The sequence below is a fragment of the Diadema setosum genome, chromosome 15 (genome assembly GCF_964275005.1).
Source record: "Diadema setosum chromosome 15, eeDiaSeto1, whole genome shotgun sequence".
NCBI lineage: Eukaryota > Metazoa > Echinodermata > Echinoidea > Diadematoida > Diadematidae > Diadema > Diadema setosum.
Window position 1 is genome coordinate 13,579,496 of NC_092699.1, and position 19,370 is coordinate 13,598,865.

Sequence of the window (19,370 nt, forward strand, 5' to 3'; positions counted from 1 at the left end):
ATGTGGCAGTTGTCACTGATGACAAGTTTTATGAAACGGGCCCCTGGGCAGCTGTCCGTGTGATACAATATGTGTGTTACAGCAACATCACCTTGTCCTCAGAGGGGCCAAGGGGCTGCTACAAGACATATCTGGTCACACAGACCAAAAAGGCAGTGTTCTAGAAAAACTGTAAAGAAGACAATGTCCCATCCATTTTATGATCCCATCAACTTAAGAATCATGAAAGAAGAATTGACTGGGTTGACCCATTTCATGTAGTTTTAGTCTTTGTGTAATTTACCGGGTATTGCTTAGGTAATAGTGTGACTTTTTATTGTTTATTGTTTTTATGATGGGCAGTCATACATGCATATTAAACAATCGCACCTTTCATTGACAGTATTTTCTTGAAATGTGGAGTCCCTTTAGCGTTTTGCATATGTTTTTTTTCATCCCTTGTTAACAGCCGTATCTTTCCTTGAGAGTTGGAAGAGAAAGCAGGCAAGCCTGGCACATCACTGGGACTGTTGGAACTTTGAAGAGGAAGAAGTGAGTCTGATCGTGTCTCCTTTTAACCCCTTGAAGACTAGTCCCGAGTATACTCTTGCAGATGTCTATGGGAAATGTATGTTATTGCAAAATCAGCTCATCCTCAGCGGGTTATTATTGTGTAGATGGCTTTATTGCGCTGAGTGATTTCTCAATATTATTTGGTTTTGCTTGTACAGTGCAACTATTGTTAGTGCTATGACTGCTTTCCCTCAGACAGGCGTAGATTAGTCGCAGATTAGGATACCCTGTAATTGACCAATATAGTCATTTAAGTTTACTCAAATTTCTAAAGTTTGTCTCTCTTGGGAAAATGGTCTCTTTTCTACCTGCTGTCAAAATTTGGTGGCTTAAATCAAAATCAAAATCAAGATATTAGGAGTTTTTCTGAACCCTATATTTTTGGACAAGTCTAGAGCTGCTTTCACTGTGAGTTCCATTGATACTTCTGCACAGCATGCCTGAGTGACCTTTGATCATATTTATTATAATCTTAGCTCTTTTCTCCCTTTCCAATTAAAAAATGCACTTCCTAACTCTTTGTCATTTCAATCACTTTTCGAATGGGTTGGGATGGTTCAATATCAACAACTGATATAATTTTAAAGCTTAGAGCATAGTCTTTTTAAAGTATGTAAAAAAGTGAGAATTCATTCTGGCCTACTTTTATGGGTTTTGAGCCAAGCGGCCACATATCTTATTATGAATGAGAACACCAACCAGCATGAAAATTCCAAGGTGACTCCCCAACAATAACAGATAAGGAGAAATGAGAATTTGTAGATGTGACTCAGACTGCATAATAACCAAGCTATCATGATCTCATTTATTCATCCCTCTGTCCTTCCCCTGCCGATGCCCTCCAGGAGCGGCCACGCCCGCAGTTTGCAGCCAAGGCTCCGGCCATGGAGGAGAACCCCATCACCGGTATCATGGAGCCCTACTTCCCGGAAGATATGCGCAAGAGGAGATGGCTGACCGGTATTGCCGTCCTCTTTGGAATGGTGAGACAGTACTTTTTTGACAGACATGCACCTGCAAACATATGAACATATCTATATATATTCTTTTTATCTATTTTTTTTTCTCAATCTAACACCGTATACATGCATGACATACATTTCACAACTTAAGGTCTTTCTTTTCACAAGTTTTATAAGTTGAGTGCTATTTGCAAATTTAACAACATGCAAAATTATTTGTGGAAAAATGAGCAAAGAAAATGGGATTCCACGGGGATTCCGGATGCTATCCCGGTGCTCTACCGACTGAGCTACGGTGTATATGAAAGCCCTATTTCAGTGTTCGTCCCAGATACCCTAAATTCTCAATGCTCGGATGGTAATTGATAACTCAGACTTCGCACAGGAATGTGACATGCATTCATACATGACTCCCTTCATTACTGTACTCCATGATCGCAAAATTATCAAAAAGTCCAGATTTGCAACCAAAAAAAAATTGACTCGCTAAATGTATGGCATATATAGGCCTATGCAGTGGTCATCAGAGCAAAGTCATAGCAACACAGTAGAGATTTGATGCAAAGGATGCAGGCTTTTTTTTTATTATTTTATATCAAGAAAATGATTGACATTTAGTGTAGATTTAGAGATAGTGATAGTGTTGTAGGCTATGGCCACCCTCAATCTGCACATTTACAGTGTATTCGGTTGCAACTAGTATTGTTTTGCATAAATGTGTCAGACATCAAAGCTCCATAATTTTCACATATACGTATTAGACCTGAGTTTGATAAAACCTCTTGCAATCTTGTTGTAAAGTCTAGTTTTACTCTATATCAGTGTTTAAAAGCTTATTTGAACATGATGTGGAATTAAACTTAAGCTTCCTCAAGCTGAGGCTTGTCATTGTGATTTCTTTTGGTGAACTTGACAGGTTTCCCTCGTCCTCATCTTCCTGATGGGAGTCATCATGTACCGAGTGCTGGTGAGCATCCCGCTGTCGCAGAACGCCTTCTTGAGGCCCAACGCCCAGACGATAGCCAGCATGACTGGGGCCGTACTCAACCTGATCCTCATCATGGTGCTGGGCCAGGTCTACCAGAAACTAGCTGTCATCCTCAATGACTGGGGTGAGTAAGGAGTTGCAGTGGACAAATTCTGCTTTTACCTGTAGATGGTGATGATGATGATGATGATGATGATGATGATGATGATGTTTTTGTTGTTGTATAATTATTACTGTTATATAGTATTGTTATTAAATGATAATACACTGGTAAAGTATAGTAGAGTAGTTATATGGTAGTAGTAGTAGTAGTAGTAGTAGTAGTAGTAGATATAATAATATCAGCAGCAGCAGTAATGTTATCAGTATACCGTCAGTATTATATATTCACTATTATTATTCACGTGCTGCTGTTTGGGGATAAGTTGTGCTTAGTAGAATGACAACTTTTATGGATTAATTGTCATTATTTCATTGTACATGCCATCTTGGTGTCTCCTAAAAATAAAGACAGCCACCATGCAGTGTCAGTAGTTAGGTGTTTCCAATTCTGGTGGGTCTAATGAAACTCTTAAAACTCTTTTGAGTCTTTACATCATTTGTCTATCATGTAAAACTTTCCTTTCTGATAATGTCTTGCACTTTAACATGATTGTAACATGGATACAATTATTTTTTGTTTCTTTTTTGACAATTTTTTTTCTAAACAGAAATGCACAGGACGCAGACTGAGTACGAGGACAACCTCACCTTCAAAGTTTTCATCTTCCAGTTCATGAACTTTTTCTCCTCCATCTTCTACATTGCCTTCTTCAAGGGAAAGTAGGTTTAACCTGAGTCACTTCGGTTCTCTTGGAATAACAAGCTTTAGATCGTGATGCGAATGCTACGCAGATACTATTAACTAATTAGGCAAAAAATGGTGTTCTGCACATACTGACACAGTTGTTTCCATTGTCCAACCCAGGAGGCTGCATCATCATAGTGTTCACATCGCAAATCTAAAGCTTGCTAACAGTCCAAATTATGTCACATCATGATCAATATGCCTCTTTACCCTTTCTTTGCCTATGAGTCTAATGCGCACATACATCAGTGGTTATATTCACAGGCAAACCTATGGATGGGTAATTTATGTGGCATATGCAGGGGGTTAAAGACAGAGCCCACTGCAATTGCAGTGTTTAGAGAGATCTTGCCAGAGTGAAAAGTTTCCCTGTGATCTGTGGAAAAGTCGTACAGTGGGCACCCAATGGTCACACCTGCTCACTGCATGTAACTGGCATCCACAGGGGTGCCTGGCTGTTATCGAGTTTTCAACATGTTCAAAATTTTGGCAATTAGGCTGTTTGTTCGCAAGCAGAATCGCATAGTGAGCACTCTCAGATCTGCCTCTCTAATGGCATGAAGTGACTTGCAGTGAACTGGCGACATTGATACAGATCCATTAGCACCATCAATCCGCACTGATTTTCAGGCACAAATAGCGTGGTGGGCTTTCAACTTTATAGCTAGATAGAGTAAAAATGGAATGGAAGAGATTTAACCCATGTTCGACATCAGACAATAGACCATTTTGAAAACTTATTCAAATTGTTTTATGTATTCTTTTCTAACAAAACTCTCTTTTTTTTGTCATCCAATATGTTTGCCGGGATACAGGTGTCTCCAAATTGATCTCATGTTGATTTGTTACCCATGGCAATCATTTTAAAGTTCTTGACATTTTCTCTTGTCAGAAATGTCTTCCGACTTGCAAGAAGGGCATTTTAAGTTTTGTGTATTTGGTGCAAAAGGGCCTCACATTTTGATAAGAGTGTATAAGAGTGTGATTCAAAGTTTTATGATGAAATTTCCTTCATGTGCAAAGATTCTTAGGTTAAGTTGGCCATTATATATTACCTCCATGACCATTGCACTCATTGACAATGTGTCTCTCACACATGAAATTAATTCTGTACCTGGTACTTCACTTTATGCATGAGGATAATCGTATGCACAGCTGGCAACTATAAGTAAAAATTTTGTAATTAGTTTTCTGAGCATGTGACTGTTGTTTTGGCCTTGTAAAATTCTGCGTGTTAGTATTTTCTTGTAATAGATATACTAAACAGTGCTGTGTGCTTATATGCAAAACAACTGTAATTTTTGTTTTGTTTAGAATGGTTAAATTAGTAAATTGTACACAGACATGTTGGTAGCTGTATTATGTAGAAAGTGATGTTCTTGGAAATGTGACCATGTAAACTGGTTTCCCCTGCATTGCAGATTTTTGGGTTACCCCGGCAACTATAACACCTTCTTTGGTCTGCGAGACGAGGCATGTGGGAGCGGAGGATGTCTGGTGGAGCTGGCTCAGCAGCTCTTCATCATCATGGTCGGCAAGCAGATGATCAACAACGTCCAGGAGGTCGCCATCCCGTAAGTTGCCATGGCAACTGCATGTCTTGGGTGCTGCATTTAAGTCCAGGGCCGTGTTTTATTAAAAGATAAAATCAATTTTAAATTTCCTTACACACAGGCTGCCATAGACTTAAGTTGAAATCAACAATTTCAACTCTTCATAAAATAGGGCCCCAGACATACATGTAGTTGTCAAGGTGTTTGTATTAGACAAGGCCAATAGGGGAGACATGGGGTGGTGATATGTGCATGGCTCAGTCAGGAGCGCATCTGCCTTAACCCGTTGAGGACGAGTCCCGAGTATACTCGGGCAGGTGTCTATGGGAAATGCGTGTTGTAGCAAAGTCAGTCCGTCCTCAACGGGTTAATTGCGATCAAGTGACTCAGGTTTGATTCCCATCATGGAGTCTAGCTGAGCAATGTTGTGTGAAATCATGCTGTCCCCTCTAGTAAGAGGCAAAAACACTTGGTCCCCCGCATAGAACATTAATTAGATGTTCAGCATGATGTGGAGGAGTTAACTCAAGCACATTAAAAGAAAAGTCTGTCCTGATATTATGGTGCTTTGTATGAATTAACATGAAGATCAGAGAAGTAGATTCGTGAATATTGATACTTTGTCGGGGGAGGGGAATCAGACACACAGAAAAGTTATGATTTGATAAAGTGTACAGAGTAAGACAAATTTGCAACTCTGTGTGAAGTACAGTGTATCTGTTGATTGAGCAGCTGTCCAGTTGTTTTGTTCACAAAATTTCACTAATTTTCATCATTCTCAAATATTTTGGCACAGACATACCTTATCCACTGAGGAAGATATGCATTTAAACTTATTTCTCTTTATACCAAGAATGAGATACCTGAAGAATATGTTCTCATGAGAAAAAAAGAAAAGGAAAGAAAATGATTTGTCAGGAGATTTACAGTAAGTAAGCTTGAAATGTTCTCCGCAACTGATTTGCTCATGCATATTGCATGTCTAGCATACACATTTCTACATATAGTTTATACATGGCTTTTTATAGAATGTTTTCCAAAAGGGCTCGCGATCAGCATGCATAGCAGTCTCATGGTAATGTGGCACACACATGGAGTTTACACTGTGGCACACATACAGGGTACGTTCTATGATGTAGAATATATACTTGTACGTCTTCACCCATCCTCCTGTCCTTGCCTTTGCAGGAAGCTGAAACAGATGTACATCCGGTGGAAGGTGAAAGGCTCATTCTCGGGGACAGAGGAGGAAAGCAGTCGCTGGGAGGAGGACTACGAGCTTGTCCCCAACGAAGGCCTGTTTGAGGAGTACTTGGAAATGAGTGAGTGGGACTGCATGATGACTGAGATTTTCATCTTAAATTGGATGTGTTTCTGTTTTTGATCAAAAACATGAGATTCCAAAAATTGTTTACCGAAGTAACTAGAAAAATTATGTGTGAGCTGGTGTTTGTGTTCATGAATTCTCAGTGCGTATGATGAGGATGAAATAGCTATAGGATGTAGTTTTCAATAGAGATTGAAATGTAAATGAAAATGAATATAAACAAGCAAACAAGTAAATAAACAGTCAGTCTCCACTTCATAGCAATTAACCCTCATGAAAAAAGAGGAAAAACACTGATTACACATATTCAGATTGGCTGTTGATGCAACGTACCATATCCGTGCCAACAACACAGTTCACAGTTGAAATGCACATTGCTTCAGTTCTATGACATACAGTAGATCTGCATGTGTTGACACTGAAGCTTTAAAAACAGTGCTTTATCACTCTTTTAAATCCATCACAATACATGCATGACCCCCCCCCCCCCCCGCAAATATATAAATAGGGAGCTTTAGATTTTAGATGCGCGGACGTTCAAAGAGAAAAAAACATGATCTGAGCGTGCGCAGTATAGCGCGGATCAAGTTACTGCGCACACTCAGATCATGTTTTTTTCTCTTTGAACGTCCGCGCGTCTAAAATCTAAAACTCCCTAATGCTCAGAGTTCACAGAGGCAAAGAAATATTTTATCTTCAATGTTGCATAAAAACATTGAATCTGTGATAGAAAAGCAAGACAGAGATACACATGTGGACTCGAGTTTTTAAGGGAAAAATTAACTTTCAGCAAATTTTAACTTCAGAATTTTGTCTTGCTTCACCTATTCTGCTTAAAAACAAGCGCACCCCTGCAACTTAGCCTGTTCTGCGATAGATCCTCAAACCTCCATAGGCTTTCTGCAGGGCGTACCGCACTCCCATACTCAAGGGGTTACCTTTCTTGTAACCGCCTCTACTTTTGTGTCTCCCAGTCATTCAGTTTGGGTTCATCACAATCTTTGTGGCCGCCTTCCCACTCGCCCCACTCTTTGCAATCCTCAACAACTGGCTGGAAATTCGGCTGGACGCCCAGAAGTTTGTCTGCGAGTTGCGGCGACCGGTGGCCGAGCGAGCCCAGGACATTGGTGTTTGGTTTGACATCTTGGACATCACAGCACAGATTGCGGTCATTAGTAATGTGAGTGGGACCCAGTAGACTTGTGCCCCTACCTTTTCATATAAAACATGATTGGCCTATACACCACTGTTATTTACATGTATATTACAAACCACAATTTCATATTTCTTGCAATGGAATCTCAATTTGCTCCAAAATGTAAAATTGACCTTCAAATCTTTCTAAAGTTGGAAAAAAGACCCCTTAGTATAAACTGTCATATACCTTCTTTTTTTTTACAATAATTAATGAGTGACAGGCTCAGTTAGACACTACACAACTGTTACCACTGTGTACAAAATATATGAGAGGTAAAGTAGTCATGGAATCACAGAATATTGAAGAAGCAGAAGTATATCCATGTATCTTTCAGACATTTCAGATCTGCTCTATATGTGATGATGAAATCCGTTGTCTGTGATGAACTTTGCCCTGATTGTGATATATGCGATGTGTTACATGATTTCCCATCTTCTAAAGGCCTACAACAGACCATTTTTATGAAATTTATTCACATTTATCTTCTTAAATAAAGCACTCTGTCAATATGAAAGACACAAATAAATCTCAGATTTTCTCCTCCTTTCTCCATGCAGGCATTCCTCATAGCGTTTACATCAGAATTTCTTCCCAAGCTGCTGTATCAGTACCAATATAACTTCAGTCTCGATGGCTATGTGAACTTCACCCTCGCCTACGCACCCAAGAATGCATCAGAGGCACCGTGCAGGTAAAAACAAAAACAAAAACAAAAACAAAACGCTTCTTTTCCATGGCACCTTATGCAAATAAGGTGAAAATATATTACAAAGAACTGAGAAATTGAGTCTTTTCATGTGAAGTGCAAACTTTGACCTCTCATTTGCTCCTATTTCACAGGAATAATAATTCATTTTGGACAGGGATGGTCTACAAAAAGACATGGGGGGGGGGTAATGTAGGTGTATATACGTACATTCTCTACAGATTAGATTCCAGATAACAGCTAGGTCAGTGAAGTCCTTAGAGGTAATGTAATCACCTTGTTGTGAGAACTTTTTAGAGTGGCCACACCCTCACCCTGAAGCAAAACTTGACTTCTGAAGCATGGCTGAATTGTTTTTGATATGTTCTTTTGTTGTACCGATTTTCATACAGGTTGCCTGATCGCATGCTGTTGGTTTAGAGTTTTAGTAAGGCCTTGAACCCATCTCATTTCTCTGTGCAGCTTGTACTGACATTTGCAGAGAGAAATTACAGTTTCCCTGACATCATTCATCTTTTCAATAGCATTCAACTAGTTAGTCCTTACCACATGCTTGTATATGCTAACTGTTTGCATTAACATATAAAGAGTGAGAGAGAAATATATGAACAGTAGTCAAAACAGAAGAAAGAGAGGAGCACTCTAATATCAAATCAGTTTCTCTGCAAATGATTAAGTAGTATCAATTGCCACAGAGGCGATGTCAAAATCATTCCAATTTCATATAAAGGAAGAGTGATTACAAATCTCTTTGCACGGTCGTGCTCATCATCCTCCAGATATACCGATTATCGCGACGATGAGGGCAACACCACCATCTTCTACTGGCAGCTTCTGTGTGTCAAGCTCGGCTTCGTCATCCTCTTTGAGGTGAGGAGATGCCTGTAGCATCTCAACATTTCCACTCTTTTCCCTTCCTCACTGTAAGCTATGACAACTGACCTCACGGCCTTTACAACTGACCTGACTCGCGGAAATTCTTAAAGGGAATGGCTAGTAACTGATCAGTGGGAGTCAGTGGGAATGCCGGAGGATGATTGTTCCAATCCTTGTGAGATTCATTTAAGAGTACATTATACAGTTAAACTCGCCTAAGTCGACATCGCATATGTCGAATAATCGCGCAAGTCGATGATTTTAAAAAGTCCCGATTTTTCTCCATTGACTTACGTGTAATAATTCACTCACAAGTCGAATTTTGTAAGTCGAATACTCGCCTAAGTCGATGAAATTCCAAGAACACTTTCACGGAAAAACCATTAAATTCACTGTGCCTAAGTCGAATAAGATTTTATTGTGCAATAAATCACTGTCAAAATCACGAGACGCCAGTTTTTGTTTACATAAGAACTAGCCCGACCAGACAGGTGACAAAAAAAATGATCTAAAGTATCAAAATTCAAAGCGATCGCATGCGATTGTTGAACTCTCTTCGTGTTTGGAGGTCCGCTGGTACAGCCCTGTCGCGCTAGCGCTACGTACGTACAGGGAGGTGGGATCCACCTCCCTGGTACGTACGTACAGCGCGACTGGGCTGTGTATAGTCTGTGTATGTTTGCAGTCTGCGCTGTGCAGTGGATGGATGAAGCTGCTGAGTTTTCAAAGCGGAAAGTAGGGGGAAAGTTACGGGCACAGGTAAATCAGAAGTACACCTCTACACGCATTTCAAGCCACGGTATGGTAAACTGGAATCAATCACTGCTCAAATATCGTTATTCACTTCCCCAAGGTTTAACGAGGGTGTAAAGTAATCCGACCTGTGCCAATGCTAATGCACTGTCCATGCAAAGTTAGCCGCGGCCCTGCCGGGCGACCCGTGCTGCGGCACACCTCTCCAGCTCTCGGCTCCAGAGTAGACAACATACATGTACATTATACATAATGCAATGTACGTGTGGTGTGACTGTTGTTAAGTCGATTTTTTCGACTTACGCACAAGTCGAAACTCGCCTAAGTCGATGTGTTTTGCTCAGTCCCGAGAAGATTGACTTATGCGAGTTTAACTGTATATCTGTTGTTATGTGAAAATTATTTGCTTCAGAATGGTCTCATATTCAAGTAATGTGCAGTTTAATGTTTCCAGGTTAGCGTGCCTGGTCAGTGACGGGGCATTAATCTGCACATTACTTGAATATGAGACCGTTCTGAAGCAAATAATTTTCACAAAACAGTAGATATATAATGTACTCTTAAATGAATCCCACAAGGATTGGAACAATCATCCCTCAGCATTCACACTGATTCCCACTGATCGGTTACTAGCCATCCCCTTTAACCCCTTTTTTTTGTTGAGGGGGGAGGGGTTTGTCAATAATTTATGAACCATTCTATGCATAAGGTTGTTATCACTCATAAATGCTGTTCAGTCATCTGCCTAAGATATGAAGTAAAAAAAAAAGAAGAGAAAGAAAGAAAATTAACCTCATGCATCATAATAGTGTCTGTCTTGTCAGAACTAAATATTTCCACTTCTGAGATGATAAAGATACCAGCAAACAATAATGATTTTGAATAGACACAGTGTGTTCCCCATTTCGAATGTCAGTCGTTAGCCCAAAACAAGCACAGTATGCAACAACCTGACAATATGTGACCCGCTACAACAAAAGGATCCTAAAGTCACTGACGGGTGAGCCGAAAAAATCGAGTTTGAAGTCAGATCACCAAAATCTGTCAAAACGTTCGGATTTCTGTTTTGCATAATTTTGTAGTCTAATGTATCTTCTATCATCTGCCGAAATTTCGAAGCTAAATGATCAAAGAAAAGGCCCGAAAATAGCATTTTCTGGGCCATGCTCGGCTCACCCGTCAGCGACTTTAGGATCCTTTTGTTGTAGCGGGTCACATATATTTTAACGCAAATGTTACTTTCTCTTCTGTTACTGTATATGTTAGAGATTTTTTCAGCTGATGTACTGCTGTTTGATTCATGGTCAGTGTACAATGTAGTATTTGTCTTTCTCTGATCTTTTTCTTTGTCTTTCTTTGTCCCATCAGCATTTTGTATTTGGGGTCTCGCGGTTCATCGACTTCGTCGTGCCCGACATCCCAGAAGCGCTGGAGGTGAAGATAAAGCGGGAGGCCTACATGGGCAAACAAGCGTTGCAGGAATTCCAGGTATGACGGTGAAATGTGCTCCCACTCCCCTTTAACAGTGGTGATGGGTTTTTTTTTTTTTTGTTTTTTTTTTTGGGGGGGGGGTTTGCGTTTTTTGCGTTCTTTTTTTCACTCAAAGTTGGTTATTATGCTTTAGGTGTTTTTTTGTTTGTGTGTGTGTGTTTGTCTGTTTGGCCCGAATTCACGAAGGTGGTACAAATGAAACCATGGTTTAAACCATGGACAAAAACCATGGAGCGCCAAGTGTCACATGGAATATTTCATTACAAAATTGGTCATTTCGTCGACAAAATGACCGTTTCGTTAACGCAATTATAATTTCGTGGATGAAATATTCATTTAGTTACAAAATGTTGTCATTTCGTTACAAAATAATCATTTCATCGACGAAATGACTGATTTCATAGCGAAATATTACATGCGACACTTGGCGCTCCATGGTTTTGTCCGTGGTTTAAACCATGGTTTCATTTGTACCACCTTTGTGAATTCGGGCCTTTGTGTCAAAGTTTTTATCCTTTTTTTGACAGTGTTGCTCATGATGATTGCCTTTCAGAGGATGATTATGACTCTTTATGCCATGCAATCTCAGCTTTGAACTTGGACCAGATTTAAACTGACATTATGCTTGTACCATATGCCTCAACTTTGTTTGTAATACTTGAGGATAATATCCCAAAGTTTAGGACATCAGTGTGCCTCGGGCAGATTTTGGAATTTGTGTCTGCGTGAATTGCCTTTCATCATGAGCAACACTGATTTTTTTAACGTATAATTGCTACGTGATCCCAAGGATTCTGTTGCGATTCAGCACTTTGGCATCTAGTTTCTTCCATCACTGTTTCTCGCATGTCTTTAGCAAAGGGAGAGTGTGGGTTGGCTTTCAATAGGCAGGTAGAAAAAGTGTTTGATAATCGATTACTCTCAGTTGCAGCTTAAGACATGCATGTGTGGTGTAAAGTTATCATAATCCTTTTTCCTTATTGTGAAGCGTGCATCGCTAGCAGGAATAATTATCAATAATTGTCAACTATTGATTTATTGGTAAAGATAACATACCCTAATTTGCTGAAAGAAATGATTTACTTTCAATGTGCCGCTCCGCCCATTATATATAAGAATCCCAGAGTTTGTTTTTTAAAAGGTTTGCAGTATTTTATGTTAGTGATGTCAAGGATAATAATAATTGTTTTGGATATAAACTCCAAATTTTATTGTCCAAGAATGAAAATTCTTTTTGCCCAATTGATCATGGGCCCGGCAGCCACTGAGCAGCGCCAGATCGACGTTGCTCAAACCTTTTCAACTGTTGAACGGCAAACAAGGTAGCAGCAACTCCCATCTTTTTTTTAACGTCTTTTGGTATGACACGGCCGGGGTTTGAACCCATGACCTCCCGATTGTGAGGGCAGCCGCTCTACTCACTGAGCCAACACATTGTTTTTGTATAAAAACTATGTCATTTTATTTTGGGTCATTTGTGTCAATTCCAGTGTGTGCCAACATTTGTTTTGGGTGAATATAGGGGCATATGCATTTCCATTTTATCATTTGGATCATCTGTGATATGGGAGATATATGGATCTATGCATGAATACCCATCTGCAAATCTCTTGAATCATATTTGCTGAATACCAACAACTATGTGTATCACAAATGTGACTGCCCAGCTCAAAACCCACAAAATGTAGGCCCCAAAAAAAAGATTTTTCACTTTTCGTCATTGTTAAAGAGAGCTCTAAGCTTTAAAATGATAATATAACCTGTTAAAATCATACCTTCCTAACCCATTCAGAAAGAGAGAGGTAGGAGGTACAGTTTTATAGATAAGGAAGAAAAGAGGATTTTTTTTTTCTTTTAAAATAAAGAACAGGGTCACTCAGGCTTGCTGTGCACAAATTATCAATTTCCAAGTGGAACAGCACCTGTCCCCAAAATACAGTAAAGGAAAAACTTCTATTATCCCGATTTCAGTCTTGTTTTTTAGTAAACAGCCAAACGTTAATAGTGAAATAGGTCAGAAAAAATTGTAGGTGGAATAGGTAGAAAAAAATATATTCTCCCAGGTATCAGATAGACTTTAAAATATTGGAAGTTTGTCAACCCAAATGACATATTTTGGTACATTACAGAGAATCCTAATCTGGGACTCTATGTGGGTTTTGGGCTTGGTGATTTCAAATGGGAAATATCTCCCAGTGTGGAAGTTTTTGTGCATATCATACTTTGTGATATTTGAATTTAAACTCATGTTATTCTCTGGATAAATGCTCCACATAATTTTAAAGTGGCTTCTGCATACTTTGTGTTGAGAGCCACAAGCAGAAAACAAAAAAACAAACAAAAAAAAAACATGCAAAACCACTGAATTCATTTTATTCATTTGGATGTCACTGTCTCTATACTGTAAAAGAAAGTTTTGACAGCAGAACTTTATGTAACTAGATTTGGAAGCACAAAGCCAGTTGCACAAACATTCATTTCCACCAATACAGTAATCTACAGAAGGTTGTATCCTCTTTGCTTATCATTGTAATTGCCATTTTGTCTGTGCTTGTAGGCAAAGTCTCAAGACAAGCCTAAGGTGCGGGAGGTTAAGGTATATCCAATATACCCTGTGGAAGTAATTGCATGAAATCGCATGTCTCAATGCATGGTATTGCACTGTCAGTAATTCTTGCACGGATTTTCATGACAGAAATCATGTTTTCATATACTATGTCATGATATCATAACCTGAGTGTATGCTTACATGTGTGTGTTTTTTTTCTTTACAGCAACAACAAATCAATTTACTGGCACAAGTGTTATACATTCTCATACAGTAACAACAAATAAATCCACTCACATTGTATCTAACCCATCTGTTCATTTGAAGAACAAGACAAAGTACAATGTAGTAAAAGAGTATGAAGCACTCTGGCCTTACGCTGATATTCAATCACTCAACACTTTGCATGAATTATCCATTGATAGCCCCCTTTTTTTTTCTTTATTCTCTCTTAATCTCTCTCAGTGTTTTTTCCAACATAGCAAATTTTAGCAAATTTTAGGTTGTGTCAGAGTTTGTAAACAGTTACAATGAAATCACAAACAGTTTTTCTTGTCTCAAAGAAATTCTGAACATGTTCAAAATGTCTTTGCGATTCAATCATGAAAACTGTTTAAGACTTTGACTATAACTGTTAAAAAATTTGATTGCAACCTTACTGGTTTAGTACAGACCCTGACGAAAACTAAAATTTGTTACGTTGCAAACATTAGCCACTCAGTGAGACACTCCATTTAGAGTTTAGAAGGGTGCACAGAAGAGTTGTTGCAAGCTTTGATTCTTGAATTTATGTAGCCTGAAGCTGAAATTGCCGTATTTTCAGTTCTATATTGAAACGCACAATTGTTGTAGCTGATGGAAGATGCGTGCCATAAATTGAGAGTATATCCAATAACACACACACACACGCACACAAACATTAGTGGCAAAATAATGATTAACCACAGCCCTCCTAAAAGCACATTGTACATTGCATAATTGAGATCATTTGGATTTGTTTAGATTTGTTTTTATTTTGTTTTGTTCAAAAGGTCATTTCTGACAAAGGCAAATGATTGTTAATAGGCCAATGTGAATCTGTGATGCTGCTCTCAACAATCATGTTCCATATATATTATGCAAACAAATATTACAATATTGATTATTTTTTACCTACATTAAGTGAAAATATGCAGATTTTTATCCAGGAAACTAATTAATTTCTTACTGGTCACACTGTTCCTATTTCAGACCAGTTAGAATTTGAAGCATGATGGGTAAGATTGCCATGGAATTTGAAGATAAATCTACACACAAAAAAAGTACAACAGCTCTCCTATATTCATGTTTGTTGTTGTTGTTGTTTTTTCTTAGATCTAGTTGAGATTATAGTGTGTGGCATCATTGTCTGAAAAAAAAAAGAGAATTATACTCCATTATATAAATTGTGCTTTAGCAATCTGTCCAGATGACCGAGGAGGCGAAGACCAGCCAAGTAAGCTGTCAATCCAAATCAAGCCATATATCCAGCAAACCAGCCCTACATCCAGCAAAAACAAGCCTTACATCCAGCTAAACATGTCCAACATCCAGCTAGACATGTCATATATCCAGGGAAACAAGCCAATCATCCAGCTAAACAAGCCATATGGAATCCAGCAATACCAGCTTGAGCTAATTTACGCTTGTAAACAAACCATACATCCAGCAAAATATGCCGTACATCCAGCTAAATATGCCGTATATCCAGCTAGACAAGCCATATGAAACCCAGCAAAATTAGCCATTTATCAAGCTGATTTACTAATTATTCAAGCCATATATCCACCTAAACATGTCATATATCCTGCCAGACAAGCTATTTATTCAGTCAAACAAGCTATACAATTCCAGCAAAATCAGCCACTTATCAAGCTTATCATGCCATATATCCAGCAAAGCGAGCCATTAACCCATTGAGGACGAGTCCCGAGTATACTCGGGCAGGTGTCTATGCATGGAAAATGCGTGTTGTAGCAAAATCAGACCGTCTTCAAACAGGTTAATCCAGCTTGAGCTAATTTACATTTGTAAACAAAATATACATTGAGCAAAATATGCCATACATCCAGCTAAATATGTCATATATCCAGCAAAACAAGCCATATGAAACCGAGCAAAACCAGCCATTTATCAAGCTGGTTTGCATAGTGAAGCCATACATCCAGCTATTGAAACATGCCATATATCCAACCAGACAAGCGATTTATTCAGTTAAACAAGCTATTCAATATCCAGCAAAATCAGCCGCTTTTATCCAGCTTTAACGTGCCACATATCCAGCAAAGCAAACCATCAAGCATACCATCAATCTTTCTATTGGTCTCATACACGTAACTGTAACTTTTGATTGATGCACCTGTTAGAAACAGATAAATCAAAAAATGTGAAATGCATGAAAGATTCAATATCTTTAACAAATTGATGTTTTTCATATGCAAGTGTACCAGTGAACAAACTTGTTTCACTTTAGTCTTGAAATGTTTTTTTTTTCTGTTTCGCCACTCAAAAATCATTTGTTTTCTGAACCTATGACAAAATGAATACAGTTTCCTGTGAGTGTAAAAGAAAGCATGACCAGCCACCAAAAGAGGTATATTTTGAACCTAGAAATTCACCTTGTAAAACTAACCATTATAGCTAATGAAATATTACCTAGATAGTATGGGTCATATTCCCCCCCCCCCCCACCCCTTCTCCAATCTGATATTATTTATCCTTTGTCTAACAAAGTAATGAGACTCGGGCTAGTCCATTCTATGGACAGGTGTGAGTCCTACAGTGTATGGGTATATGATGAACTTGCCTTGTCCGCATTGAGTTTCATTGTTCTCAGTGCAGACATTGAACATTCCCTGTTGTCAAGAATGATATATAAATGCCATCCTTTTTGCATTTTAATCTCTGGTGTAGGTATTGTTGATTTAAAAAGAAAAATGAAATGACACTGAAATCAAAAAGGTGTCAAGCCATGAAGATGACTATTATAATTACAGTGTATGCACATTTTCATTTGTATTTATTCATCTATGTACTTATTTGTCAGTTAATTTAGCGTACGAAGCATGTGTGACAACAATGGTATCATCCAGTTACTTTTTGGCCCTTGTATGCATCTGAAGAGACTACAAGGGATAGTGGTACATTGCATATCTTGGCACACACATCCACCCAACGTCCCTCTGATATCGCATAATGGAGGACACGTTCAATAGAGAATTTCTCTCACACTAAAGCTGCTTAATGTAACAATTGCAAAATAACATTCTTTGCAGAGAAATCATCCTGCTTTAGAGACAAGTGAAATTTCCTCATTTTTCACATTTTTTTTTTTTTTTGGAGTGATGATGGCCTGCCTGAACTCTATGCATTGCTCCTGAAAGGATATCATTGCTTAAGATGCTCTGTATTTGATAACCTTGTCATAGTGGACAAGAGTCTAAATGGCTTTAAATAGATAACAACAACTGATCTTATATGAGGGCAGCAGACTGCTTAAAATTATTCATTGTTTTATATTGTTTTGTTTTTATTTTTTAGCAACATCCATGAATCTACAGTCAAAACATTCACCACAATATTCTTTTGTCTAATGAAGCGCATCACTTGCCAGCATCCCTTTTCCATTGCTTTCCTTCAGATTTGCTCTAAAATATCTATGCTCTGCTTTAATTATGTCATCAGCTTGCATTTTTTGTGTTTAATTATTATTCATAATAATTTCATCGGGCATATAAAAATGCATATTTGTGAATTTATGCATGCTAACCATCTTCTTTTCCAACTTTATGTTTTGTTTTGTTTTTGTGCCTCCAATAATCTTCCTCTGTTCCTGCATGCATACTCCAACCACCAGCAGTAGAAAGCCCTTTACCTCTGACCGACTGGTATGCTAGATGTACGTGTTTGCTTCATTCTTCTTGGTTTCTTCTTTGTTTTTAATGCATGCTTGCATTTATGCATGTGTGCGTTTGTTTGTTTGTTTGTTTGTGTTTGTTTTTGCGTTTGTTCTCTTCAGACTGTATTATCGTAGCAGACTTCTTTCCTCTATTCTTAACCTGATGAAGACGAGTCCCGAGTGTACTCGGGCAAGTGCCTATGGGAAATGCGTGTTGTAGCAAAATCAGCTCCTCCTCAAGGGGTATTAAGTCTCCTAATAAACCATCTGCATCACCTGCAGAATTAGGCAGCACGTCTTTTGTGTTTGAAGTGAGGAGCGGTCATCCTCCGCAGCCTCGATCTACTCCATCCCCTTCACTATAACTTTACTTTTTAAACAGCGTATAATTTTTAAACTGCTTCTACATGAATATAAATCTTTGGACAGCCATGCCTAAAGGTACATAACTGATGAGTGCTTAAATGTGTACACCCCCCTAGCAGAAATCTCAGATCCTCAAATCACATGCTTCATCTCAGCTACCCAGTAACTCAAAATCAGCTAGTGACAACTACAGTTCTAGGACCTTCACAGTTACTGCATCAAAGCTAATGAACAATCTCCCCTTGATCATTTAGGCAGTCTGTATATTATATCCACAACTTACTTGAAAGAAAAGCTCTGATAACTTATGTATTCTTTAATCCAATCTCCAGCTCTGAACAGTAAGTGTACATTATGTGGTGTATTGTGCATCTGAGTGTGTTTTCCTATTTATTGTATGTTTCGTTTGCACGTTTTGTGATTTCTCATGTGATTTAAAAGCATTGTACAATTGTCCTTGTGTAATTGTTTTTGCAGTTGCAATTACTCAACATAACTAGAGCTTAGTGTTGCTACTCACTTTTGTTTGTTCTTTCAGTGATGTCCCTTGAAATTTAATGTTGTTTGCATTAACATTCTGTTCATACAAATGTATCTTGATCTTGTGTCATTGTCCATGATAACGATGATTTAATACAGTGTACATTCAGTATCTACATGTAATGTAACATGCTTGGGGGGAGAAAGTATTTTAATCAACCCTAATTTTTGCTTTTACACTTTTTGCAAATATGTTGTTTTGTGTGTTCTTGTCTGTACTTGCAACCACTAATGTCAAAATTAATCATCTCAGAAACTATATATTCATTAAAACTGAGAATATATCATAAGCTTAGAACCAGAAGGGGGCTCTTGCATTCTAAGATCTGAGCATAAATGAAAATGACACAATCAATTTTATGAAATTATGATTATTTCCCCTTTAAAAATCTGAAATCTCATTAGTCTTGTGACCTTCATAAATGGTAAGAACATATTGTTTATGATTTTGTTGCAACGCTGTTTGAAAGAAAATGTCAGTTCACCTTTTTCTTCTAGAATATTTAAAGGTAGTAAGTGCACTTTAAAGAATTGTGACAAATGAAATTGTACATTGCAGTAACCAAACAAAAAAAAAAAGTTACTGCAAGGATGAAAGTAGTGTTAAAGCTTAGATTAAATGGAGGCACTCAAACAGCAGAAATGTGCAAATTCCAAGGATATCTGCAGAAAACAATTGAAAAAAATCCTTCAAAATCAGTATCAAAATTGATGCACCATGAGTACATTTCACCCCCCCCCCCCCTT

General features: G+C 38.3%; 1 protein-coding gene across 1 annotated transcript in view; it reads left to right on the forward strand.

Annotated features, from left to right (window-relative positions):
* LOC140239053 (anoctamin-7-like) overlaps positions 1–19,370 on the forward strand; it is a 53,224-nt gene that overhangs the window by 31,942 nt on the left and 1,912 nt on the right. The window contains exons 10-20 of the mRNA XM_072318950.1: positions 449–531; positions 1,398–1,535; positions 2,431–2,626; positions 3,213–3,324; positions 4,771–4,923; positions 6,091–6,224; positions 7,204–7,409; positions 7,985–8,118; positions 8,913–9,003; positions 11,131–11,250; positions 17,676–17,706. Coding sequence (XP_072175051.1) covers positions 449–531; positions 1,398–1,535; positions 2,431–2,626; positions 3,213–3,324; positions 4,771–4,923; positions 6,091–6,224; positions 7,204–7,409; positions 7,985–8,118; positions 8,913–9,003; positions 11,131–11,250; positions 17,676–17,681 — 1,373 coding nt within the window. The 3' untranslated portion in view covers positions 17,682–17,706. The remainder of the gene's footprint in view (positions 1–448; positions 532–1,397; positions 1,536–2,430; positions 2,627–3,212; positions 3,325–4,770; positions 4,924–6,090; positions 6,225–7,203; positions 7,410–7,984; positions 8,119–8,912; positions 9,004–11,130; positions 11,251–17,675; positions 17,707–19,370) is intronic.